The sequence below is a fragment of the Oryzias latipes genome, chromosome 23 (assembly GCF_053564925.1).
Source record: "Oryzias latipes strain Hd-rR chromosome 23, Olatipes_Hd-rR_3.1".
Taxonomy (NCBI): Eukaryota; Metazoa; Chordata; class Actinopteri; order Beloniformes; family Adrianichthyidae; genus Oryzias; species Oryzias latipes.
Genome location: NC_136259.1, coordinates 5,196,836 through 5,222,774, shown reverse-complemented (window position 1 = coordinate 5,222,774; position 25,939 = coordinate 5,196,836). Strand labels below are relative to the sequence as shown.

Genomic DNA, 25,939 nt, shown 5'->3' with positions numbered 1-25,939 from the left:
AATGCAGGACAGAACATGATTTTGAGTGACATCTCATTAAGTAGAAGGAATGTGAGATAACTGGTTCCCCTGGGGTTTTCTTCAGCCTTCTACAAGGGGAAAGACATCCTCCTTGCACTAAAGCACTGCAGTGGTAGCATGCCCATGTGTGCTCTCCTTCAAAAACCTGCTTCAGAGCCCAGCAGCTACACTGTGGTGAAGGTTACCGTGTCTGGATACTTCAAAGTAAATGCTGTATTGCATGTGAGATTATTTTAATCCCTTCAGCACATCTATGCTGTTACAGGTTAAATTAAAACTTGCAGACACCCCATTCTGACCGCGCCATCCTGGTCAGAGACAAATCCATGAAAAACTGCACTTATTTCAAAATGTCAGTTTATCTGTTAGTTTTATCCCCATAGCAACCATTTCAAATTTTGATCGCCTGGGGGGGACGAACAGGTTTATGTTATTTTTAGAAGAATTGGCAAAAGTAAACTTTGGGCTTTCCTTGGCAACAGAGATTTTTTGTTGACCACACCCACATTCCTAATATGGTCATATTGTATGTTACATTGTTTCGTTCAGTTTCAATCAGGGATTCATGCATTACATTTTCACAGTATTCTGGTAAAAAAATGTGCGAGCAAAAGGGAAATGCCACTTTTTCCAGCTCACAACGCCGTTTAAAATCGACAAACTCTTTTCTCTCCCCAGGTAGCTTCTGAGGGATGCTTTAGGAGTTAGGAGGCGATAGATCAAAGTTAAAATGTGTAAAAGTAGTAAAAGGGATTTTACTTCTAAATTCAAGGTGGCCGCCTCTTCTCTTGGTCAAAAGGTCAACGAAACTTGGGTTGTAGGCTCTACCTTATGGCATAAGTGTAAAATTTTTGTTTAGACAAAATTTCCCAACAAAAATGGCCACCAAACTGTAGGCCCAGTGGCCATCCCATTAAAATTTTAAAACCTCTTTAGGAAATCCCAGGCACATTTTGGTTTCATTAGTGGATTTTGAAATTTTACCTTTGAGTCCTGTCGATTTTGGCCCCATTGTTTTTTTTACGGTTTCTCCTGCTGTGACTGTATTTCATGTCTTGACGAATCGCGTGGTACGTCACCCATAGAAAATGCCTCGCTTCCAACCAAATCCAGAAATTCAGCCGCCATGTTGGAACCAGATGTCCTCAGTAAGCCGTGATTGGTCCGTCTACATTTCTATGGCAACCGCTCTCTCAAACAGGAGTGAGCGTTTTAGAAGGCCACACACCTACCACTAAAAGCGGACAACCCGTCGAACACTTCGAAGGTTCGACACGAGGCCACCCACTTTTATTGAAGAATCTGATTGGTCTGACAGAATGACTGAGTAACAGCTGTTTATTTCTCTATAAGAGACTATGAGATTTCAGCTGAGCTGCATGAAAACCGCCTTCACACACACATTAAGAGCGTTTATTGAGTTGAGGACGAACAAAAAGTTACAAGTACAAAAAGAGTACAAACATTTTTTATTAAAAAAATACAAAGAAAACAGTAAAAAAGATTCTGGATAAAAACTTCAACCATGATAGTTGAGGGTAAAAAAAATCTAAGACACAAAGAAAAGTCAAAGTCTCAGCAACTTTGATGTCAGCTGGAGTCCAGATTCATGATAGACCAAGTGGCTCAGGAGGGTCTGCTTTACGGCCGTCCGGGTCCTCACTCAAACTAAAATGCCCACGTCGTTTCTGTCACTGGAAACTGCTTAGACACGAGGAAGCAAAAGCACCTGACATAGGTAAGGCAGAGAAGAGCATGTTCACAAATCAGACTGAAGAGCGTCCTCCTCCTCCTGGACTCTATGCTGAAAGGTTGGCGCCGGGGTCTTAGTCTGAGAAAAGGGCGACGATGTTGGTCTCCATGCTCTGGTACACCAGGAACAGGAACCCCAAGACCACACCAAGCAGACACAGCTTTATCCACACGGACATGGAGCGGCGCACCGCTCTGACCTGACCTGCAGGGGGGGTCGCGGTCAAGGGCTTGGTGGAGGAAGGGGTCTGGCTGCTGACTGTGGCGGCACGTTGCTCTGAGGAGGGGTTGTTCTTGGAGTCGCTGGCAGACTGGAAGGAAGTATCGTCGGTCACTGGACATCCAGCTGCTCCTCGAATGGGCTGCCGGCAGGTGGCGCTGCAAGCAATAAACACCAGAACACGGCTTCCTTCACTGCTTCATACCAAAGAGTTGGGCTTGGGGGAATTTTGCGGTGCTGAGTGACAGGAGGTGCCTCATGTCTCTAAAGTTGTGAACAGAGTGAGGGGGGTATGACTTACAGCATCCCTGTGGGACAGTTCAGGTCATTCGGAAACGCCTGCTCCTTCTTTGGGCTCTGGCTGCTGGTTTTGGTTTTCTGGACCTGCAGAGACAAGAGCCAGCCATGAGCTTCTGCCACTTTATTTTTGATGTAACATGGAAACACACCCGTCCATCGGGGGCACCATATTAGACTCTAATGGACTCCAGTCCAGATGACCGCGTGAGGAACGCCTTGGAGAAGTGTCCCTAGTGTAAGAGACACCTGTCCACAGAAACAACGACAATCGACAATCCAAGGCTACAACCGACCAGCTGCAACGCGTTGTTCATTTTACAGACGTTTGTAAAGCTTATGCTAGTAGAAGGCTGGTACTGAAATATTTACAAAGAACAGTCCTGCAGAGGTTACTGCAACCAATATGATCATAGCTCTCCAAAATAATGTATGTTCAATAAATAATGCTTAAAGATGTAGTTGTAGAGTTAGATAAGCGAATTCTCTCTAGAGTTCTGGTACATCGCCTGCCCGTCCTGCGGGAGGATCCCTCCTTCATGTGGACACCCTTAAGTTTTTTCTTTTTCTTTCTGGAATCCATTTTTTCCGGAGTTTTTTCTCACCGAGAAAGAGGGTCTAAGGGCAGGGATGCACCCTTTAGTTTAGCCATTACCTACTGAACTCTATGACTTTATGATTTCCTGTTTATCACACGACTATTGTTGTAATACTGGGCTATATAAATAACATTGAATTGAATGAATGCATCAATGTCTGTTGGCGGCTGTGGCGACCCCAGATTAGGGACTGATGCTGACCTTCAACAGGGTGGTGTTCAGCAGAGTCCCCCTCTCCTCCTTTGGGTTCTGACTGTATCTCAGCCAAAGGTCATGTTCTGATCTGGTTTCAGGAACACAAACTATTTCTTCTTCTAACACAAAACCCTAACTTGCAGCTTTGTAGTAGCAGAACAGAACCAGAACCAAATGCAGAGCTGTACATCAAGACGGTCTTGTGCTGCTCCAGGATTCAGGTTTGTTCAGAAACAAAACCGCCAAATACACGTGAACACCTTAATGAAGGTGTTTAATAGAGTTTCATAAGTTAGATGACCCAATACAAAAAGAATGCAGGTATGGAAGTTCTCTGCAGCGGCGACATGTTACAAGAACAACCCAAGATTTGATGAGAGAGGCAAAAAAAGACCAATAAAATAAACCCTGTCCATCCTAATTAATGCAAAGAAGAACCCGAGCCCGACTGGGCATCACTCTTTGCAGGAGATGAACCAAAATCTCAATCAACTAAACACCAAACCAACCAACCGAAACACCCAGCAACAGACATACCAAAAAACAAAGTGACTATCCCAAAGACCTGACATCTAACCAATAAAACCAACTGACCAACCAACTAACTGCCTCAACAACACCTGACAACTAACCAACAGACCTGCCGACCAACCAACCATTTGACTGACAGATGAACTGACTTTAATGGTTTATTTTGTGCTTTTCTCAAGCTTTTCAGAGTAATCATATCCTTATATATGATTATATATTCCCTTTGGCACACACACACACACACACACACACACACACACAAAAAAAACACATTTTCATGAAATGTGAGTCATTTTTATGGCTCATTTTCCTACCTGGAAGTAACAAGCCTCAATCTCTGAGACTCCACCTTTCTCTCCTTGTGGGCGCCGCCCATTTTATGACATAAATCTAGAGCCGGCCTCGGCAGCGTGTCTGCGTTTCGTCTACGAAATCTAACAACATCAATTGTGCTTATGATGATAAATGGACCAATGGACCAATGGAAACGGATCAACAACTGTTTAGAGAACCGTTTGAGCCCTGCAAAGGCGGCAACTTTAGTTGCACCCTTTGTGGTATTTGGTCTTCCCACTGCGCTCCCGTTGCTGTGAGCCTTGGTTGAGGCACCGGTTAGTGTGTCAGAGGACTGACTGGGTTAGAGACTTTAGACTTCTGTTTACTTGTGGATGTTTTTGGTGAAGTTTGGTTTTCCAATGTGGACTGACAGTTTGCATTAGAAAACTCTGCTGCTTTTCGTTTTGTCAATGGCTCATTAAAAGCTGCACTGTACCACAGCCCCTCAAGAGAGGGGTCATTCTGTTGTACCTTCTCTTTTCCTTGGGTTAGGAATGCAACAGCTGTAAACGGCTCTCATTGATCTCAGTTGAGAAGAACTGCTTTGGTCTGGAGAATGAATCATTTCTGCATTTAGTCTTGGTTGTGAGCGGGGCCGGTTTAGCTCGTGCTGGTTTGCGGCGCCTTCCGTCCGTGAAACCAGGGTTCGATTCCGGGCTGCTCCCTATTCCCTTCTCTGCTACTGTGCCGGTCCCAAGCCCGGTTGGATTGAGAGTTTTGCGTCAGGAAGGGCATCCGGCGTAAAACATTGCCAAGTTATCCATGCGACTCACCCTCGAGGGAGGGTTGTTTCGCTGTGGCGACCCCTGATGGGAGGAGCCGAAAGTGAAAGAAGAGTCTTGGTTGTGAGCAAAACTCCACAGCCTCCTATGGCCAGCAGGGGGGGGCTGCTAACACACAGAACATGGAGGGAGGGGCCCCTGAGCAGGGCTGTCCTGACAGCATTGAGAACTGCAGCTAATCTCCATCATGTGCTTTGAATCAGGATGAGTACAGCGGACCGCTCCAACACTTCTACTTTAGCTGCACCACCACAGTTTGACGATACAAGGTCTGCTGCTGATCCCCCAACCCTCAGACACAACAGGAACAGTGTTACTTCAACATGACCTATGTTTACAACATGTTTACTACTGGAAAACCTGGAGAAAGCAGATCTTTTCCAGATATGTCATGCAGAAACAGAAAGGAGGAAGACTGCAGCAGGAATTCCAGCAGATCAGCCACTCACTCTCACATGATGGTTAAAAAAAAGGGCTCTCCTACCGTCTGCTGCTGGCTTCTGCGAGTGCGGCTCCTCAATTGTCTCTCCACCACTGGAGCTGGTTCTGGTTCTGGATCCGGTTCTGGCTCTGGTACCGCGGGCAGCTCTGTAAAACAGATGTGGTGCTGAATTCACACAGATGATTTCAAAACCTGCACTCTATAGCAGAAGAAATCCTGACCTTCAGCAGAAAGATCCGTAGCTGCTGCTTCGTGGATCAGTTATTTCCAAAAACAACGTTTCATTTTATGCGGATGACTTACAAATGTACCTAACTTGGATTCCAGGATCTCTGGATGGATAGATAGAATTCCATAAAAGGAGTTTAAATTTATAAAAGTTAATAAAGGTTCTAAATAGCGGCCTCTTGCCGAGGTTAAAGGTCAGTGTTGCAGACCTAACTTGGTGGGAATTTTGGTGAAGATCGCTCGAACAAAAGTTTTCTTTTCTCCTATTGTGCGCAAATCTAAAAAGTTTCTAAAACATACTAAAAAAGTTTGAAAAAAAGTTTCAAACTTTGCCACAAAAATGACCACTTGGCTGTAGGTCCTGTTGACATCCCATAATAGTTATAACATTATATAATAGTTATCACAGGAACTATTATTCAGTTTTAATAAATATACACACACTGTTTACATATTACTATATATAACTTATTTTAGTAAATTCAGCCTCTAGCTTTAAAGATTATACTATGTATCATTTTCTTCAGCTGTCACCCAGACACTTTCTCAGAAAACATTTTTAAGTCATTATTTATGGTCTCAGGTCACATGACCGTCTCTGAAAGGGGAGGGGCTGTGCCTGAGGGGGCAGTTCACTTGACTGGAACCTGCCGGCTGATCTACTGTCGTGTTCAGCTGCTGGAGCGTCTGCAGCAGGTAGCCTCTGGCCGCTCACCCTCCTCCCCGTCGCTGTAAACACCGGGCTCAGAGTCTCCATTGACCGGGGCGTCTGCAGGCGGCGGCTGCGAAGGACCGTTCTCCAGCAGCTTCTGCAGCTTCTTCTCATTAGGCTTACGAGTGGAAGCTGGAACGAGAGGAGCAAAGGACCACCTCAAACCTGCAGCAGGGTTCATGTCAACTTAGATGAAGAGCAGATCTGCATGAGGGTGGTAAGATGCTCAGAGGCAGCAGGATGGGGTCAGAGTTCATGCACAATAGGTTTGCAGCTTCAAGCCACACCAGCAGCCTCACCCAGGATGGGGCCGGCGTCCACACCGTGCTTGAGGAGCTCCTCCCTCAGGCGCTCGTTGGAGAGCGCCGCAATGTCAAGCGACTCCGCCTCCACCTTCTCCGCCCTCCTGGCAGACTTCTGTGAGAGAAAAGGTCATTTGAAGTTCTAATAGCCACCCCCATTACAGCAGAGCTGCATTGACACATCAAATTTCACTGGTGATCCAACACTTTCCAGGGTTGAACTCACATTCCCAGCATTCCCTAACCCAGATCAAGTTTTCATAGGTGGGGGAACTTCCTGATATTAAACACACCCATCCGATCATCAATTTTAATTCTCTGTTTTCCCTCAGAACGGAAAGAACCGGAAAAGCTGGAATTCTGAAGCCAGGCCCCCGAAACCTTCCCAATAGTTTTGAACTACACAGGAATCCAGGTTGAAACCGAAAACCACAGGCAGCAAATATTCATTCTTCCCTTTTTACTTCCTGTTCAGGGCAGCACTTAGCAGCAAATCCCTAACTTCCTGTTTGAAACTGCGTTGAAAATGAAATGCAGCCTTTTTTGGGCCACATCAACCAATATGTTCCTTGCCTTCCTTGTCTAGAAGGGTGTGTGTCCATTAACAGTGGAGGAAATCAGTATCTGATCCTTTGCTGATACTGAAATTGACAGGTTCACGGGGGGGCCGTGGTGGAGTGGGAGGGCGGTCGATTTCTGATTCAAGATTCATTTATCTGTCATTGTCATTAAAGCATGAGCAACAAAATTGCGTTTGGAGCATCGACAATCACCCTAATTATTTCAAAGTGACAAACAAAACGCATATTCACCAAATAAATAACCAAAGTGCAGCATCAGTACAAAAAAAGAAACAAAAAAATCACAAAGAAAATCAAGAAATTGAACGAATTCAAATAAACGTATCTGCATTTAACTGCAGGAAATAAAAAATTGCTTTATTTGTGTTTTAAACATCTTGTAGTATTTCTCTCGTGATGGAAAAAAATTAAGAGTAAAACTGCATTTCTGAGTATTTCTTTATTTAAATTGAAATGAATCCATGAAATTCCCTTTGAAAAAGCTGTTGTTGGGACGCAGCCACTAAAAGGGGGCGGGCCCCAGGCTCCCAGCTCCGCTCCATTCTGATGCCTCCACCTGCAGACCAATAGATCCACAAACGTCTTTGTGTTCCTCGTCTGAGCTGGATAGCTCTGATGTTGTTCGCCTTTTTGTTGCACCGGTAGTGTTAGGTTGGGGGTGTGAGGGGCTGTAAGCCAGCGGGATAGAGTGTAAACAAAGGGATGATGGGATATCAGCGAAGGGTTACTACCATGCCAACAGTCCTGTCCACAACTCAGTGGCGAGTTTCTAAAAAAAAAAAAGAAAGAATTTCAAGCAGCAAAGTCTGAAAAACTCTGAAGGAACAGTTTTTGGGTATCAGTGACTGAGAAGCCTTTCTCTGGTAACTTTACAGTTAACAGAAAGTAAACCGTGGACTTTTAAAACTGAAAGAGGGTTTCAGGCCTAATCGGAGGCCAACGCTGGAAGGATAATTGTTGAGGCTGCAAATAGACGATTTCAGCTCCAAATGAGAACAGCTGATTACATCAGAGGGTGGGGGGCTGGTATAAAAAGGCCCCTGTTCCTGAGTCTGGAGTCTTCATGTAAAAAAGTGCTGCTGTCCGAGCAGAGATGATGCTTCAGAGACGAGCATCTGAGGAATGTCAGGAACGCCGTCTGGAGCAACTCACGCACACATTCAGGCATACCTGCAGGATGGAATCTCAAACATGTGAGCCCTCCGGGGTTCCCGGGACACGCATACGGTCTCAGCTTTTACAAACACACTCATTTTCCCTCTTGGATGAAGGATGGGTGTGTGTTTGCATCTCGGAGAGCGCTGTCATCTTTTCCTAAAGCCAGCTTCCAGATGTGGACCTGTCCTTCCCTGCTGCCCCCCTGAACTGAACCCCGGACAGATTTTGCCCTCTGAGGCTTCAGCACCACCAAAAGGTTACAGACGGATCAACTGATACATTTGGCACGACTACATAGCTAGCAATCCTGTGTGAGGCCCAACTTTCCAAAGCCTTCCATTATCGTTTCACATGTCAATTCAGAGGAATGTTGTTACCTTTGAACTTCCTTAAAACCGCCCCAAACACCACTGTGTTTCCATAGAAACGTTTGCCACAAAGCCCAATTGGAGGACTACGGTTCCCCATCCACACTCATCTTTCTACAAAGTTCTATGGGGACGATGAACAGCTGCTGTTACCCATTTCGGCACCCATGTACGGCTCTATGTAAACATCCCCTGCATAAAAGCTAACTTTACATCTGATAGAAAAAGATGACGGGATCACAAAAGACATCCGTTTAAATTCTGGGGGTCTCCGCTGGTCCTCTCACTCTGCCTGCCTTCATCTTCCAGACAGTGGCCTGTTGGACATTCCTCATCATTTCTTCTGCTGACCTTGTTTCACCTGCTTCTATTTATCTTAGAGCCTTTTCATTTTCGCTTTTACATTTGATCTACAACCATCTTCCTCTTATCAGCCGCTGCTATCAGATGATCTGCACCAGAACTGCAGAGATGGCTTTGAACCAAAGACACCACTTCCATGTCATACCTGTCCAACAACATCTCGATGTCTAAGCACTGACTGGCTCCTTTGGCATCCACTTCCTTCCTGCAGGACCTTCAGGACATGTCCTCAACACAACTTGATTTCGAGATATGATGAGGTCATCCCCATTCTTGATTTGGAACATTCCAACAGCTCTGTTAGACTAGTTACTGGAAGCTCCAGCTGCCATATAAAGCCCCACGAAGTCCTAAAAGACCCACTGTGATCCTGTTTGGATCTATTTTTTAAAGCGTTCTTTTATTATGATTATGCCGTTTTTAAAAAAAGTCTAAATAAAAAACCTGTGTTGTTTTCTAGGACACTGTTTCTGTAGAGCGGCAGGAGTTCATTTGAAATGTGCCTGCGAGTTGTGGGCAGGACTGCTAACGTGGAGTAGGGCGGCACGATACGAGGAAAACTTGCAATATGCGATAATAATAATGAATATTGTGATGACGATATAACTTGCTGTACATGAACAAATAGCAAAACAACTAAATACATAATTTCCATTTCACTGCAACAGTCCAAATGACCCTCGTCTACATAGGAGGCAAACATCGAACATAAAAAGGCTCCATCTGATTGGTCAAATTCATAAATGGATTTATTTGATATACCTCAAGCTGCCGTAAGATTGTTTTAGCACATTTGAGGTAACCACTTATTGCAATTTTCGGCGTCTTTTGCGATATGCGTACTGCACAGGTTGATATCGGGATAACAATAAATTTGCGATATATTGTGCAGGCCTAACGTGGAGGAACCCCGCCCTTCTTTTCCTTCCCGTTGCTGTGAGCTCTCCGTCTACAGTCACTGACATATCCAACCTAACATTGGCGGTGCAACAAAAATGGCGAGCACTGACGGAGCTATCCTGTCGCACAGTTCTGATCCAGATTCCAGCTCAGACGAGGAAAACAAAGACGTTCATGGATCTATTTGTCCGCAGGTGAATGCATCAGAATGGAGCGGAGCAGGGAGCGTGTGGCCCGTTGATTGTAAATGGCGTATACTTTTATAGCGCTTTTCTACCTACAAGGACAAAGCGCTTTACATTCACAGACCCATTCATACACTGGTGGCCGCTCCGCTGCCAAACACAGGCGCCCGCCTACCACCAGAGGCAAGGCGGGGTTCAGTGTCTTGCCCAAGGACACTTCAACTCATGGGCGTGCAAGGCGGGCACCACGGCCGCCCCTTATAGCACCTACGTCAGCGCTGCAGACTTTTTCCAACAGCATTTCTTTCATCTGCTACTGATTCACAACGATTTGCAATAAGAAATACTGGGAGATTACATTTTTAGCTTAATTTTATTTTTATATATGTCCTCAGGCATCAGACAAATGCCACAAGAACGTGTTACAAACACCAAAACCTTTACCAAAAACAGATCAGTCATTCTCTCCAACTTCTTTACGTTGAGTATAGGAATATCGTAGACCATTAACAACAACACAGAGTGTCAATAGGCTAAACTGCCCCATAGTTCCACAAAGACCAGATGCGTCTTTGCAATTTATGGCAACAGCCTGCTGTCTTAGGTTAGCAAACCATCTTTTAAACCAGACCTTGGATTGGTTTTCCATTCATACAGAACCTCAGACTTGACAGAAAAAGGAGAACAGTGCTGTATAAGTATACGCCATTTACAAACATGCAAACTCCACACAGAAACGACTACCAGTAAGCTGGGTTTTGAAGCCTCTCCTCTTTGAAGTGTGGCAAGAGTGCCAACCAGTACAAGCCTATTCAGCCCAGCAATAATCCCATTATAATCTGGGAAAGAAGATGTCTGTCAGTCTGCTCATCTGGGTTCTGTATGACTGGTAGCACCAACCTGTGGCTTACAGCTCAAACTTGGTGGTCACTGGCATAAAAGGAGTTGTTCATTGAGACGTTAGCTCTGCTGAAATAGCAGGGACTGGTACTGTCCTGCAGACTAGACAGAGAACAGCCCACAAATCTTTGTGTTAAATTAACTGCTCTGCAGAGCTGTCCTGTCAAAGGTACACAAAGCAGCGTCATCTGCATCTGGAATGAAACAGTGCATGTTCTGACCAAGAAGGATGGAAATGATTGATGGAGCTGATAACTTTGGCTAAAGGAGGCTTTTCTCACCTTGTTTAGCTCTGCGTTGTAGCAACGAAATCAGTCTTTTGTGTGATTGCAATCAGTTGGGAGATTGCTTTCACAATGTTTTTGCTCCAGTTTTCTAGACTCCCTCCACCCCCCAAGTGCGACAATATCAATACCCTGCCAAAATCTGCTAAACAAATCAACACAATTGGATGTTCAACTTTGTAAAACACTTATAATCAAAGTCCAGATCAGAAAGACCCACAGGTCCAGTGTGTGCCTTTGAGTGACACTTACACTTAATGCATCAGACCAAATGTTCCAACAGTCTGACACAACAAATCATCGAAGTTAAGAACTTGAAGTTCAAGTGCTACCAAAATATAGTTAAGGTTTCTGAAGATGATCCAAAGCAACTGTTGTTTGTGTCGACAGAGGACCTCCAACTTCCCTGAATCAGGGCGGAGGAGTGGACATTTGCTTCTCCATGGGTTCAGAGGCTTAGCTGAGTTCAGTGGACTGAAAGACAATCTTAGATGTGGTGGTTGAAGTTTGGACAACAAAGTGGCTACGATGGGAATGGGTCCATGAAACGATCTGACCAGAATAGATGTCTTCTGTCTGAGAAAAAGTTCAAATTACTGGGTAAAGAATACAGCATCCGATTTTGAATTCTGCCATAAAATGTTCGTTAAAAACCCACAACCTGCTAAATCACGCCACTAATCATAACGTCTCCAGAGGATCAGAACTTTTCAGTCTGCTTTAAGTTTTGGTAATCTGTGTCCCGATGATGGTTCCAGGGTTGTCCCATTTGTTTCTCAATTACTTGTAGGTGACATTTAGAGTTCTGGGGCCTCATATATAAACGTTGCGTACGCACAAAAGAAGGCGTACGCCACTCTCTACGCAATAGTTGAGATTTATAAAAAGCAAACTTGACGGGAAAATGTGCGGTCCTTCACGCAAGCTCTGACCCAGGCGTACGCACAAAAACGGGTGAAATGAGAAACGGCGACACCGTCAGTAGATGGAAGAAACACGTGAAAATGACAATACTGCCTCTCATAAATAACATGAAGAATTCACAAAGCAAGTCTTACAATTAACAGCTACACAAACACCCGTTTGATCGATCAGCAGTGAAACAAAAAAAAAAGATCAAACGAAAATTACAACAGAAATTCAAATGAACACTTATGTGCAGAAAGAAAAGTGAAATATGTTCTGCAATATTGGCATGTTCTGCAATTCATCCTCATAAATAATATAGTTGACAGAACGAAATAATGTACAAAACTGATATTCTCGTCAATGTGTCCGTCTGGCGGGGCAGATATAGGTGCAATCAGACAGACAGATGGATAGATAGAGAGAGATGCATTAATTGTCCGCTGGGGAAAGTTGTTTTCATAGTAAAACATTTCTTCATAAGCTATGGAATTATGGTATTCATGCATACGCCTTTAGTTTGTTTTATTTTTGATAAACCAATGTACGGCGTATGTCTCAACCATTCAGAAAGCAACAAGAAATTACAATTGCGCTGATCAATTTCCCATTTCCACGTCGATTATTACCGACATCTGTAGCTTGTCAGATGCAATTAAATGGATGGAAATAAAATGCCCCATCACAATGCGTAATGACGCACAATGGCTGATCTTGCGCTCTTAGAAGATGTGGCAAATGGAAGAATTCGGAGTGAACGCATCTTTAGACAGCAGGAAGACTTGCTTATGAGTGGCTTATGAGCCGGTTCCGACTTCCTCGAGCCGTCCTTTTGGGCCCGGCGTTACAGAGGAGCACTGGGAGGAATCACGCGTCACCCGGTGCATCTGGCGCTCCGGTCCCCCCACCCCGGACCAGCCACGGTCCGAGGTTGTGAGGCTACAGCATTTACGGCGTCTGCCACCGTTTGCCGCTCACGTGCCTTTCTGGCATTAGTAATGCCCACACTGTGCCCTCCAAACAACACTTTTCTCCTCTTTTCCACCTCGCCAACGATAACTTCTACTTCACATTGAGTGAAGTTACGTTTTTTTGATTTCCTCTCGGTGTTTGCCATGGTTTCGCAATCAATGAATATTCATCTGTGGGCGTTTCACGGACTATTTATGGGCAACTATGGGTGTGTCATGAAGCCGCAAAAGCTGCGCTGCATTTAGAATTGGTTGTGATTTATTAAGGGAAAGATGCGTAGGATGTGCGTGCGCACGGTTTTATAAATCCGAATATTTCTGTGCGTACGCACGTCCTATGTTTCATCCGTACGCCACTTCTGACGCAAATCCTACGCAAAGTTTTATAAATGAGGCCCCTGATCTTCAGGAGATACTTGTGGAAGTTCTCTGGAGAAAAGTGAGGCACTGTACTTCTCAAAATAACCTTAGATAAACCTCTGGAAGGTTAATCTTCGAAAAAGCAAGAGTAAAAAAAAGAAATTAAATAAAAGTTTGAGGGCTGAAGATTTGGTTCCGGACGTCAAAACGTTGCTTTCCTGTTGAAAGAAAAACACTGAACAGTAAACAAACAAATGCTAGAGCAGGAGCAAGCAAGCAGGGACGTGTCTGCACTCTCCAGGAGCTAGAGGGCGAATTCACAAGGCCCTACACATTTCCTCTCCCTCAAGGTATCTCTGGGTTATTGTTGACTTCCGCTGCTGAAGCGACATGACATAAGTGGACGCACATTCAGAGATTGACTGAACACGGAGCTGACAGACGCCAAACCCCACATCTTGCTCTAGATCCTGATCTGAGAGCTGTGGATCAGGGACCCAACCCACTCTGGTTTCCTTTTAAAGAACATTCATAAACAGTGCAGACGGTCCATAAAAATGTGGGCGGAGTCAATGTGCAAATATGTACAGGACATTCCTCACTTACTACAGGTTTATTACCTGAGCCAAATCTCTGTTTGATCACACAATCATCCGGAAGAGACTGTTGGGACTTTATGATTGAGAGCCATCCAGCTAGCCCGTACCTGCAGGTGTATTAAGGACGAAGAGAAAATCTTACTGAAGACCAGCTCCTCTAAGCAGGATCATGAATGCCATACTGTCATTACCACTACAGAAGAGGGCTGACAGACCTGACCAGAGTCCAGGGTACACACTACCTAAATCAGAACTGCAGGAATGCAAGGTCCAGGGTTCATTTTATTACTTTTTAAGAACCCAGATCACAAAATTAAAAGTCCAAATCCGTTTCAAGTTGTCTTTTAATTACAATTATGCTGTTTTCAGCCAAAATCAAAAAGCCTGTTTTTTCTAGGACATAGTTTCTCCAGAGCGGCAGGAGTTCATCAGTAATTCACTTATGTTGAATTTGGCACATAAACAGAGCGAGGGGGGGGCCACATGGTCTCCAGGGTTCGGGTATGTGTGGATGGCGCATTTGGGTTGGGGGGCTGGTCTCTTAGCCTGCGCTGGGAGGGCTCCCGTTTCGGGGGGTGTCTGCCTGCATCGGACGGGCTGCCCATCCGTACCTGGGGCTGGGATAACCCCTTCTCTGGTTTTGAAATGGGCGGGGCAACCCTCTCTGGGGCCCGCGGTTGCTCTGGGCAACACCTACCATAGCCACGGGACCCGGGGCAGGCAGGTAGGGAGCCTAGTTGCCCCTTTCCTGGGAAGGGATGTCTGGGGGAGGGGTGGGTCCACTATCGGTACAGGACCCTGCGGTCTCCACTGAGGCCATCGGTGGTTGCCCTAAAGCTCGGTGCTGCCTTGGTCGGTAAGCTCTCCCAGGGGCGACACTTGGGGGAGGGGGCCTGGACTTGCACCTGGGAACGGCTCTTTTTGGCTCCTCTCCCTTTAGCACACACACCCTTTACACCACAATATACAATTTAACACACACACACACATACACACATACACATACAAGGAAGGTGGGACATCTGATCCTCTGTCTCCTACCCCATCCCTGGCTGGGGGGAACCAGGCCCTCTACAATGCCATGTCCCTTGAGTTGTGCTGGGTTCCAGGGGGTTCCCATCTCCTATCTCTTTACACACTCTCCCATTAACTTACAGCCACTGACCCCAACCTAACATTAGCAGTGCAACAAAAATGGTGAGCGAGTAATATTGGAGCTATCCAGCCCTACAGGTTTGATCCAGATTCCAGCTCGGACGAGGAAAACAAAGACGTACATCGCTTCCGTCTAAGTGGCTACATCAGAATAGAGCAGAGCAGGGAGCTTGTGGGGCCCGCCCACCAGATTTTCTACATCACACCAACAAGCATTTTTCGTTAATGGATAACTTGTCTGACATTTAAGAAGTTTGAAGTTTAATTAATTTCTTCATCTTTCGAAAAAAAAAATCTATAAGTGTTTAAAACACTAAAAGTTTTACTTAAATTTTTAATCTGACGTTTACTACAAGAGCCTGAAAGTTGTGTAGCTCACGTAGCTGTGGATGGGCGGGCCCAACAACACTAAACCATTTTAATTTGAATTGTCGGAGAGAGAAAAAATGAAAAATGTTTTCTGGGTTTTTACACATCACTAATATTTTTATTAAGTGATTATGTTTTTTAAGTCCTCTTTAAAAAAAAAAAATATTTTTTAAAAAAAATCATCTACAATGATTATCCTTTATTAGTCATTAAAAAACTTTAAAAAATATATATATTTTTTTTAAATCACTGGATTTTTTCCCACTTGCCTTCTTCTTTCCTTTTTTCTTGAAAGAGACATTTATTGTGAAAAGCTGACTTCTCCCGGAAGCCAGCTTTAGTGCGTTTTTGAATTTATCCAATCCTGTGACGTCAGCAACCATGAAAGGACCGAGCTGTCAGCTGACTCGATGGCGGGACGGCGCTTTGTTTACAGCCGGAGGAGTTTTTAGGGGGGACAAACCGTCGTTTAAGACGAGAATTTAAACGTTTCTCGCGGGTTTTACCGACACGTTTGAGGGCAGCTGCGGAGTGCGTGACCCCGCCTGTACCATGGTGTTTCCGCGCTTTGCGCAGCGTCCCAAAACAAACAATTTCCGGAGACAAATAAATGAAAGAAAAACGTCAGACGCCTCATTGTTGTGGCCGAACTCGCAGCGGGTCTGCGGGACCCGATATGAAGGCGGAGCGGGAAGCGCTTCGACGAACCCCAAAGTTAGTTAGATTCCAGCCCGAACCCCAGTCACAGTCAGTCACACGTACCCGGTTCGAGGAGCGGATCCGGCCGGACGCCCCGCGCGGCGGCGGCTCCTCGTCGCTGGAGAAGGCGTCCAGAGCTGCGGCCGCGCGGTTCCGGGGGGTGAGGTTCTCCAGGTAGAGCTGCACGTACACGTCTTTGGTGGCGGTGCCGCTCGGCAGCTCCACACTGTGGGCCAGCAGCTCGCTCCTCAGCCTCTCCTTCGTCAGCAAGGACGGGTCCTCCACGAACTCCGGCATGTCTGCGTGCGCGTGAAGAGACCGCTGCCCGAGAGTAGATAGGGGAGCCCGGAGGGCCGCGGGGAGGTCAGAGGGGGAGGGGCGTGGCTCAGCGGCGCCACCTGCTGGAGTTTAGACGAAAACCCGAAGGAGGAACAAAAAGCGGAGCCATCCTCTGTTTCAAGGAAACACTAGTGACGGTGGTTAATGCACAATAAAGCATTCATTACCTAATACTACGTATCATTTGATGCATTTGTTAGCTGTTAACTAATGTTTAGTATTTACCTTACTTAATGCATCAAAAAGCATAATTTTTACCAAGATATTGTAAAATAAGAGAAAATAGTCAGGAAGTTATTTATTATTTTAAAGAAACAGAATTTTTAAAAATTGCCTCCAGAAAAGTTTAAATTATATCAGCAGTTAACGTTTATTACTTCTAATTAGCAGAAATTAATTTGATTTTCATTTAATTTCTGGGTTGAATGTTCTGTAAGAAGAATATGTTAAAGAAGATAACATTGTTTTTTTTTTGGAGTTTTTAATATGTTATTGAATTTTCGATGGAGGACAAAATTGTCTTTATTTAAATACTTGTGAATCAGGAGCAGCGGTGAGGGGAAGGGGGGCGGTGTTGCACCACGCCAACCGTCTCAGAGGAGAATTAAAATGAACTCGGAGGTTTCTGTTGAACCGCTGGGAAAACCTTTTAAAATGCGTCAAAAGATGATCAGCGTGGCATTTTAACTGCTAAACGATTTTCTGATCAATAAAATACTCAGGAAAAGTTTTCAAAAGCTTTAAAGACAAACCAATGATTTAATGAATGTTTGGTTTGTGGTTTTGGGTCATTGTTCTACTCATAGTGAACGACCCCGCCCCCAAAATGATGACATCACAGCAACAGAAACCATTAATTAAATAAAAAAAAATGTGGCCAAAAAGTCTAAGAGTGATTAAAATATTTCAACACCCACGAACAAAATTATAGTGCACGTGTTGGGGATATCCAAAGGAAGTTTTGTAAATATTATGGGATGGCCACAGGTTTTACAGCTAGGCAGCAATTTTGTGTGAAATGTGGAGATTTTCACATTTTTCCACAATATGTTGATATATGAATATATATAAATGACTTGCAGGTGAACCCTGGTGCGGCTCACTTCAGTGTGCATAACCCACAGAGAAGGGAGAAAATGACTTCAGCTCCAGGAAAAACCTCCACGGTGAGAACCTGACGTAAGCAGGAGTCATGAACGAGTCTGAAAGTGTCTGCTGTGTAAATGTGGTTCAGGGAGGAGCTGCAGATGAGTCTTCACAGATGATGAAGGACTAGTAGGACTGGCTGCTTTTCCTTCTACCTCCTCCGGTCCCAGTCAGACCTCGTTTGGGACAATAGCGCCCCCAGATGAGCACCTGTGGGAACTGCTCCCTGTGATTTCCTGGGAGCAGTTCCTGAAAGTTTCAGGTCTGTGGAGGTTTTCTGCTGCAGCTGGACAACAAAACTTCTGCAAACTTCCAGGAAGTTTGAAGTATTTTGAAAATGTTTTTTAAAACAAGCTCTGCTCTGAAATCTTTGAAAGGTTGTTGTTGCAGAGACAGAGGTGGACTGACGGTGCAGATGAACACGGTAAGATGTTGGTGTGCACGGACATTTTAGTTAAAGACAGAATGAAAGGACCACAGCCGACTGTTGCTTAAAAATAAAACCAGAAAGTTTTTATTTTTTACCCACTGGACACAAAAAAGAGGAACCAAAATGGAAAAGCCAGGGTCTTTTCTTCCCGTTCACTGTGTCACAAAACAACATTGGATTTATTCACTAAAGCAGAGCCGAGCCGTCGGTCTGGAGAAAGGAAAGCCTCTTAACTTCAGCACAAACTGTGCAACAAATGCTGTACCTTTGAACTGAAAACACCCGCCTTGGTCCAGCTCAGAAAACGGTAACATGAAACCAAAACGCAGCGTGGCGTCCCCGGCTGGGGGGGTTGGGACCGCACGAGAAGCTAAAGGAGGGTGGAGTCACGTGGTCGGGGTCGACCGCTGTCAGAGAGGAGGCAGGCAGCCGCCAGCGCGCGGCTCTACTGCTCACCTCTGCAGCCCAGAGCGCTCGGGACTCCTCCTGCGGGGGGGGTTGGTCTGCAAACGCTCCGGTCCAACTCCCCCTGGTCTCCTCGGGTCGTCCGCGTTCAGACAGGCGGAGGCGCTCAGGCTTTGATCTCGGGGGTGGAGCCGTACATCTGCTCAGAGGTGTCAGCTCCCAGGTCCTCTGCATGAGCACAACGGAACCAGAAGTCAGGCGTCGCACCAAAGCTACAGAACCAGACTGGAAATGTCCAGATGTCCTCACTTCACTTTTTGGTTCAGAGAAGCAGAACCGTTTCAGCTCAGCCTAGTTACCATCAGGGCTCCCCGCACTGTGATTCTGAACTGTTGTCCAGACAAACTGCACAACAGAAGATTCAAGTAAAAATCTGACAAAAACGGACGAAAAACTAGAGTCAGAGGTTTTGTCTGAAGTCCATTCTTAACCCCTGTGTAGTGCACTATATAGTGCGTTCACTATTTTGTAGTGCTGTCCGAATCTGCAGTTCCAAAATCGAGCGCAATAGAAACTTCCAAAAAGTCTGCGAAAAACCAGTGTGCATCGATGCTCACTAGACCGGCGAATATAGACCACAATGCATTGCGTCAGAACAGTTTTTGCCAAAAAATGATTTTTTTTTTAAATAAACCAGGTTTTATCTTCAGAACACAGTGAACACATAACTAATCGTTGCAAAACGCTCCTATTGATTAGATTTTAACTTTGTGAAATGGATGATGTCACATCCGCAGTGGTTTCTGAACTATATAGCTTTCCAGTAGTTAAGGATTAGGATGGGAATTCGGACAGTCATAGATCCAAAGAAAACAGAAAACGTATCAATAATTGTCGAGTATCTTAAGTAGAGTCTAGCCCTGCGACAGAATGGTAACCTCTCCAGTGCGCCCCCTGCCTTTGCCCACAAGTGGGCGGGATAGGCTCCAGCAGCCCCGTGACCCAGAAAGGGACAAAAACGGAAGAAAAAGATGAAAGTAGAGTCTGGACCTGGACTAGATTCAGCGGTTTAGACTGTTTTTCCTGCTGGGTTCTTCTCCAGCTCTCAGAGCTGGCACATTCCCATGATGCATTGCAGTGAGAGGGTGAGTGCCAGTCACCTGGAAGAACACACTTCCACAGGCCGTAGGTCTTGCCCACCGCCGTCTGCCACAGCCGCAGAGTGCCGTCCTCCGAGCCGCTGGCGTACAGCTCGCCGTCGGGGCTGAAGCGAACGCAGTGGACCGGCCCAAAGTGGCCTTTGTACGACTCTGCGGACAGAACAGAGGCTCAGGCGTCTGCATGACCACGAGCAGCTCATGTGGAGAAGCTCCGCCTCTCACCCAGCTCCTCCTGCGTGCCGTAGTCAAACTTGTAGAGCTTGAAGTCTTCTCCTCCCGCCACAAAGAAGTCCTTCTCTGGATGGAGGGAGGCCGAGTTGATTGGAGCCGGAGCCTCCGCAGTCTTGATCAGCTCCAGGCTGTTCCAGGTCAGTAAAGCAGAGTTCCCACCATTATTACCACATTAAAACACGTGTGTGTGTGTGCGTGTGTGTGTGTGTGTGAGAGCTGGCTCGCCTCAGAGCGTTGTAGAAGGCGATGGTCTTTCCATAAGTGATCACCAGGATCTCTCCATCAGCCATGTACTCCATGCTGCTCACAGATGTGTTGAACGTGAGGGTCTTCACCTCCTCCATGGAGGTCCTGTCCCAAAGCCTGAACACAGACACACACGCGATTACACAAACGCACATAGGTGACAAATCTGTTTCACAATCTAGGGCATGGGCAGAAGCCAGAGGGGGCAAAGATGGGAGCGATTTATACGCACAACGCGGCACGAATGGTGGGCTTTTACTGTTGTGCTTGGACAGAAACTGCCACCTTTGGGGATTTCGAGGAGGAAGACTCTCCCTAAAGAGACGTTTCCAGCCGGAGTGATCGCTAAGGTCAATGGAAAGGGCCTGCGCCCAAATCTGGAGCGCCTTTTGTATGTGTTAAACACAGAAAGAGCCCCCATAACTGATATGGCGCCCTATAAGGTCGTGAAAATACGGTATGAACACATAAAATCACTTTAAATCATTTGCCCATTGAGGCCGATTTATATAAAGTACAGACCAAAAGTTTGGACACACCTTGTTATTCACATGAATGGGTCTGGTCTGTATATATAAGAAACAATGACATCTTTGAACTCAAGATATTCCTATTTATAAAAAAATACTGAGGAGGACCACATGAAGTGCATAACGACACATTGCAGCTAGAAAACCAAAGAAAATGATATTTTTAAAATGAAGAGAATTAGGGGATGTCAGAATTCACTACTTTAAGTTCTTTCACTGTGTCTCCCGCTGCTATAAAGCCCCTCCCACTGGTTCCAGACGCAGCGGCGGCGTTCTCCTCCCGCCGTCCGGGGCGCTGACTGATTGCTGCTCAGCGACGCTTTTCTACAGTTCTTCAGAATAAATAAACCTGACCTCTCATCGTCTGTGTCCTCCGTGATGAGGTCGAGTCAAACTTTTGAGGGAAGCTCCGCCCACACACGACGGGGCTTCAGGCTAACACGCTTTTGGACAGACGGCACGCAACTATGACGCTTGTTAAACAAAGACAGGATACACGTGTTTGACATGTAAAATGTGCTCCGTGTGGAAGGAAAAAACCATGAGATTTGCACCACTTCCACATTTCCACCAAGGCTGTGTCCAAATTCCCACTCTGACCCCCAAATACTAATCAACTCTATAGTGCAGCACTATGTAGGTCCCTGGATTTAAGAAGCAATTTTGAAACCACGCTCACTACTTTTTTTCTTTTTAACGGCAAATAAGACGTCATCAATTTCACAAAGTGAAAATTTAATCAATCTGAGCGTTTTGCGACGATTATTAATGTCGTCTGAAGATAAAAACATTGATGGTCTATATTCACCAATCTAGTGAGAATCGATGCACACTGCTTTTTCGCAGAGACTTCTGGGAAATTTCTAGTGCACTGGATTTTGGAATTGTAGATTCAGACATAACTACAAAATGTCAAAAGCACTATATACTGAGAACGGAAGGAATTCGGACTCTCCTAGCATCCGGGAGGGACCGTCCAGGGCGCCGGCAGCGCCGGCAGGACCCACGTTCAGAGAAGAACTGACCGGATGGTTTTGTCGTCGGCTGCAGAGAGGATTTGCTTGTCGTCGTTGCACCACAGAGCCTTCTTGATGGCTGCGCCGTGACCTGCGATCTCCTGTGGGGCTGATGAACACAGGGAGGGGGGAGGGGGGGTCACATGATGCCGTGTTTAGCAGAAGTACCTTCAAACTGCATCTCACCTGCGTCGGTGTTGCTGAGGTCGAAAATGCGCAGCAGCTTGTCGTTTCCCGCCGTCAGAAGGTGGTTGCTGTCCTAACAGACACAAGCACAGATTTACTGTCCTCCATCTGGCTTGATGAATGTTCACCAGGAGCTTTATCTGTCTCATGTTTGTAAAATCAAAGCAGCAGGAACACGGAGCACTTTGTGACTACAATCATTGTATAGATGGTGTCCCAGCGTTAAGCACTTCCTCTTTACGGTTCAGTTTGCTGTGATGTTTGATGAGCTAAAGTTGTTACGTTTGGCCCACTATTACAGTTTGGTGCCACTCCAATCATCTTGTGATTTATTTTCAAAGTGTTCTAATGATGATGATGATGCGGTTTTTGGTCATTTTCCAGGACATAGTTTCTGCAGGGCGGCAGGACTTCATCAGAAATGAGCCTCTTGGTTGTGGTGTGGAGTAAGCCGTCCAGTCCTGATCCAGATTCCAGCTCAGACCAGGAACACAAAGACGTTCATGGATCTATTTGTCTGCAGGTGGATGATCAGAATGGAGCAGAGCAGGAAGCTTTAGACTCCCCAGCCTATTTCCTACGTCACATATATGACATTTTTGTGTCTGCTCCTGATTTGAAAAATTAAACATCAGAAATGTTATTTTGAGCTTAATTTTCTGTCTATATGTTCTCCGTCGTGAGAAAAATTACCACCATTTTAACAGGACGGGGTCTTTAACCCACATCGGTTCTACCAAAACCCGCATACGCAGACACGGACAAAGAAAGCAGAGACGCCTGGCGCCACACTGACCTGAGTGAAGTTCACAGACTTGACGATGTGTTTGTGCGCCAGAGACAGGACCTCGTCTCCGCTGACCGAGTCCCACACCTTCCTGCAGAAAACAGACACGGTCAGAAGCGTGTGACAGGGGAACATAGAGGGACGGTCAGTGTTGGGGGGCAACGGATTACAAAGCAGCAACATGACCCCACCCTTACATCGACGTGTTCTCCCTACGATGACAAAGGTGGAAAGATTTCATGTAATCCATGGACACCAGTGAAGATCACAAATCATTGAAGAAAAAAGGTTCAGAGCACTGTCTAGTGGGTCTAGATGACCCAACTTCCAGGGCTAACGTGCCTCCAAGGCACACTGGAAAATCAAGCTAGTTTTCAGGGTAGAACAAAGTCAGGGTGCCTGAAAATAAAAAGCAACTCTACTGTCAGGAGTTTCTTTTCTACTGGAAAGACGTTTAGACTCCCAGAAAAAAAATAAGCCAACTTCTTAAAAAAAAATCCACAGAAACTAGTTATCTTGGAGAAAAAGAAACCGCTTCTTTCCTAGATAAAACCCTGATTCCAGGGGAGGGGGGGAAAACAAAAGCTTTTTTCCTAGGTAAGAAGCCAGTGAAATAAAAAGTTTCCTGGAAAAAAAGGCTCATTTTCTGGGGGAAATTCTTCATTTCCAGCAGGTAGAACAGTGCATTTCCTGGAGGAAAGTAGTTTGTTTCCTACTATTAAAACAACTTTCCTGGAGGAAAAGGCTGCTTTCCCAGTAGGAAAGAAGCGTGTTTTTCCTTGGGAAAACAGGCAGTTTCCCAAATCTACTCACGCTGTGAAGTCGGCGGCGGCGGTGGCGGCTTTGGTGGCGTCCATGTTCAGAGTGGCCCCCCAAACAGCACCTTTGTGACCAAGAAACGTTCCGATCCAGTCTCCTGTGTCTCCTTGGCGCAACATGGGCTTGCCATCTTTAACAGAAGGGATTGGATCAGAACCAGAGGCGGGTAGTTACATTTACTCAGTTACTTTTTTTTTGCCAAAGTAACTGTTGGGCTTGAACCAAGTCCTGAGTTTTGTTACATAATCATTAATTACTAGCTTTTCCTAGAGTTTGATGAGGAATCCCTGAGGAGCCTTACTTGATACTCTCGTTACTTTCATGGATTACAGTTACCAGTAAGACCCACAACTTCCCTACAGACAGAGTTCTGCTCAGAAATCAGACCATTCATCAGAACCGGATCCGCCAGGTCTGTTCTACGAGTTTTCTAGGATCGTTTTAAGTCAGAACCGACACACGACCAGATCGGGTTCTGCCTGCACAGACAGAGGGGCTCGCTAACGGCCGAGCCACCGGAACCCCGCGCCGGCTAACGGCCTGCTGGAGCTCACCCTTGCAGGCGCTGATGAGGAAGTATCCGAAAGGCGTGATTCCGCTGAAAGCCAGGTCCACCACGGGTCGGGTGTGACCCGAACAGGTGAGGGGGGTCTGCCTCATGGCCATGGTTGGTGGTCTTCAGCCGCCGCCGGAACCGTCGCGCTCGCGGAAGGAGGCGGCGAACAAACGGGGCCCGCTAACGAACCGGGAGCGGAGGAGCGGCTGTCGGGTAACGGGGAGCAGTCGAGCGGGTGCGGGTGTGAGGAGCGGGGGTCGGTGTCCTTCAGGGTTTGGCCCCCCCAGAGAAGAAACGGCCTCGCGCTAATAGCTACAACATTGCAACTAACTAGCAACGTGCGTAACTGCAGTTACGATGACGACACAAAACCGCGAGACACGACACACTTCCGGGGAATTTCACAATAAAATCCGTCTGTCAGGTGTTTTCGTTTTTTTTTTATGAAAGTAACGGAGAAAAACGTTGTTTTTTGTTTTTTTTATTGAATTTTATAAAGAAAATGTTACAATAGATGGTTCATTTCTAAGAATTACTCAATTTTCTAACAGGGAAGCTCTTTTTTATTAGCAGGACATTACGTACATTAAACTAACTAACTAACTAACTAACTAACTAACTAACTAACTAACTAACTAACTAACTAACTAACTAACTAACTAACTAACTAACTAACTAACTAACTAACTAACTAACTAACTAACTAAATAATAATAATAATAAAAAAAAACTAATTCAGTTGTTTTAAATGTCAAATAATTATATGGAATTATTAAGCACCCAGAGACTCAAACGTTTAAGAGTCTGTTATATAATGTAGGGATTTTATATATCTGCATTAATGAATATAGTTTTACTGCTGCAAACCAGTACCTATACTGTAATTTATTGATATTGTTTACAGGAAAAGTTTCGCTTACAGTTGTTCTCAATTGCTAAAACACTAAACCCTATTATTGTCTGAACCAAATGCCCAGTTGCCTGAACCCACTGATTGCATCGAACGTTCCTTTGGCCGAACCATAAGTACTTCTCACCTGTTTAGACACGACTTGGCAACACATTTTCATTGTGATACACCCGTGCTGCATAAAGGTGTGCACAGGTGACAAAAGTCAAACACAAAGAAAGCACAGGTGTCCCCACTTGAACACAACAACTCAAAACTGATCACACTTGTGGGAGAACATATAAAGTAAGCCAGTTCAGAGAGCACTGGTTTGTGAGGCCCTACAATGGACAGAAATCTGAGAGGAAGAGTTCATGGTGGTTGAGGTGGTCAGCAAAGACAAAGAACAGTAACATCTCATGAAATCAGAGCTACTGGGATCGACAAAGTGCTTGTCCATGGGATTAGCATGAGGGAGGCTGGACAACAGGTACAACCAAACGCCAGTAGATTCACTGTGTCCACCATGATCCGAAGATTTAGGGTAAAGAACAGGTAAAATGCCTTTTATTGGCATTATAAGTAAATGTTGCCAGAAATTACTGTACCACTGAACTAATGCACTGTAATATTGTAATATTGTAGTGGAGGGTTGGTATAACAGTTTGTAGGCCTAGAATACCGTGTATTCTTTTTGTAACTACACAAGTCACAAACGCTCGTTTGTTTTTACAAGTGCTATGTGTAAATGCTCAAGATTTTTTTTTCTATTTTTGTACAAGTTTTCTGCAACATGCATTGAGCCTACAGTCAACAATAAACTTTTATTTCTCCAGCTTCATGTCCTGAGCATTGTGTTTTCTATTTTTCCATGTAGTGTTTAGTGATAGTTCAATGTTGCTTTTAATTTTGACTGACTCGGGGCACGATTTCACAGCAAAGTTTAATTTTGAGCAGAGATTGAACTGTTTTGAGGTGAAAATT

The 25,939-nt window shown here is 45.3% G+C and overlaps 2 protein-coding genes across 3 annotated transcripts; both read right to left on the bottom strand.

Annotated features, from left to right (window-relative positions):
- Window positions 1–1,418: 1,418 nt before the first annotated feature.
- Window positions 1,419–16,618, bottom strand: tmpoa (thymopoietin a). Its single transcript, XM_004082883.5, has 6 exons — window positions 16,279–16,618; window positions 6,415–6,532; window positions 6,119–6,247; window positions 5,218–5,321; window positions 2,295–2,377; window positions 1,419–2,151 (listed from the first exon to the last, which is right to left on the bottom strand). The coding sequence occupies exons 1-6, from the start codon at window positions 16,510–16,512 to the stop codon at window positions 1,848–1,850; spliced, it is 972 nt and encodes a 323-aa protein (XP_004082931.1). The 5' UTR covers window positions 16,513–16,618; the 3' UTR covers window positions 1,419–1,847.
- Window positions 16,619–18,185: 1,567 nt separating this feature from the next.
- On the bottom strand, window positions 18,186–24,481 carry strap (serine/threonine kinase receptor associated protein). Of its 2 annotated transcripts, none has more exons than XM_004082882.4 (9): window positions 24,065–24,481; window positions 23,505–23,640; window positions 22,701–22,782; window positions 21,905–21,977; window positions 21,728–21,827; window positions 20,152–20,289; window positions 19,918–20,054; window positions 19,696–19,845; window positions 18,186–18,763 (listed from the first exon to the last, which is right to left on the bottom strand). In XM_004082882.4, the coding sequence occupies exons 1-9, from the start codon at window positions 24,174–24,176 to the stop codon at window positions 18,702–18,704; spliced, it is 990 nt and encodes a 329-aa protein (XP_004082930.1). In that variant the 5' UTR covers window positions 24,177–24,481; the 3' UTR covers window positions 18,186–18,701. The 2 variants fall into 2 exon arrangements, with proteins under 2 accessions (XP_004082930.1, XP_078797832.1); XM_078941706.1 differs by lacking the exon at window positions 18,186–18,763 and adding an exon at window positions 18,850–18,940 and having other exon boundaries at window positions 24,065–24,474.
- Window positions 24,482–25,939: the final 1,458 nt, after the last annotated feature.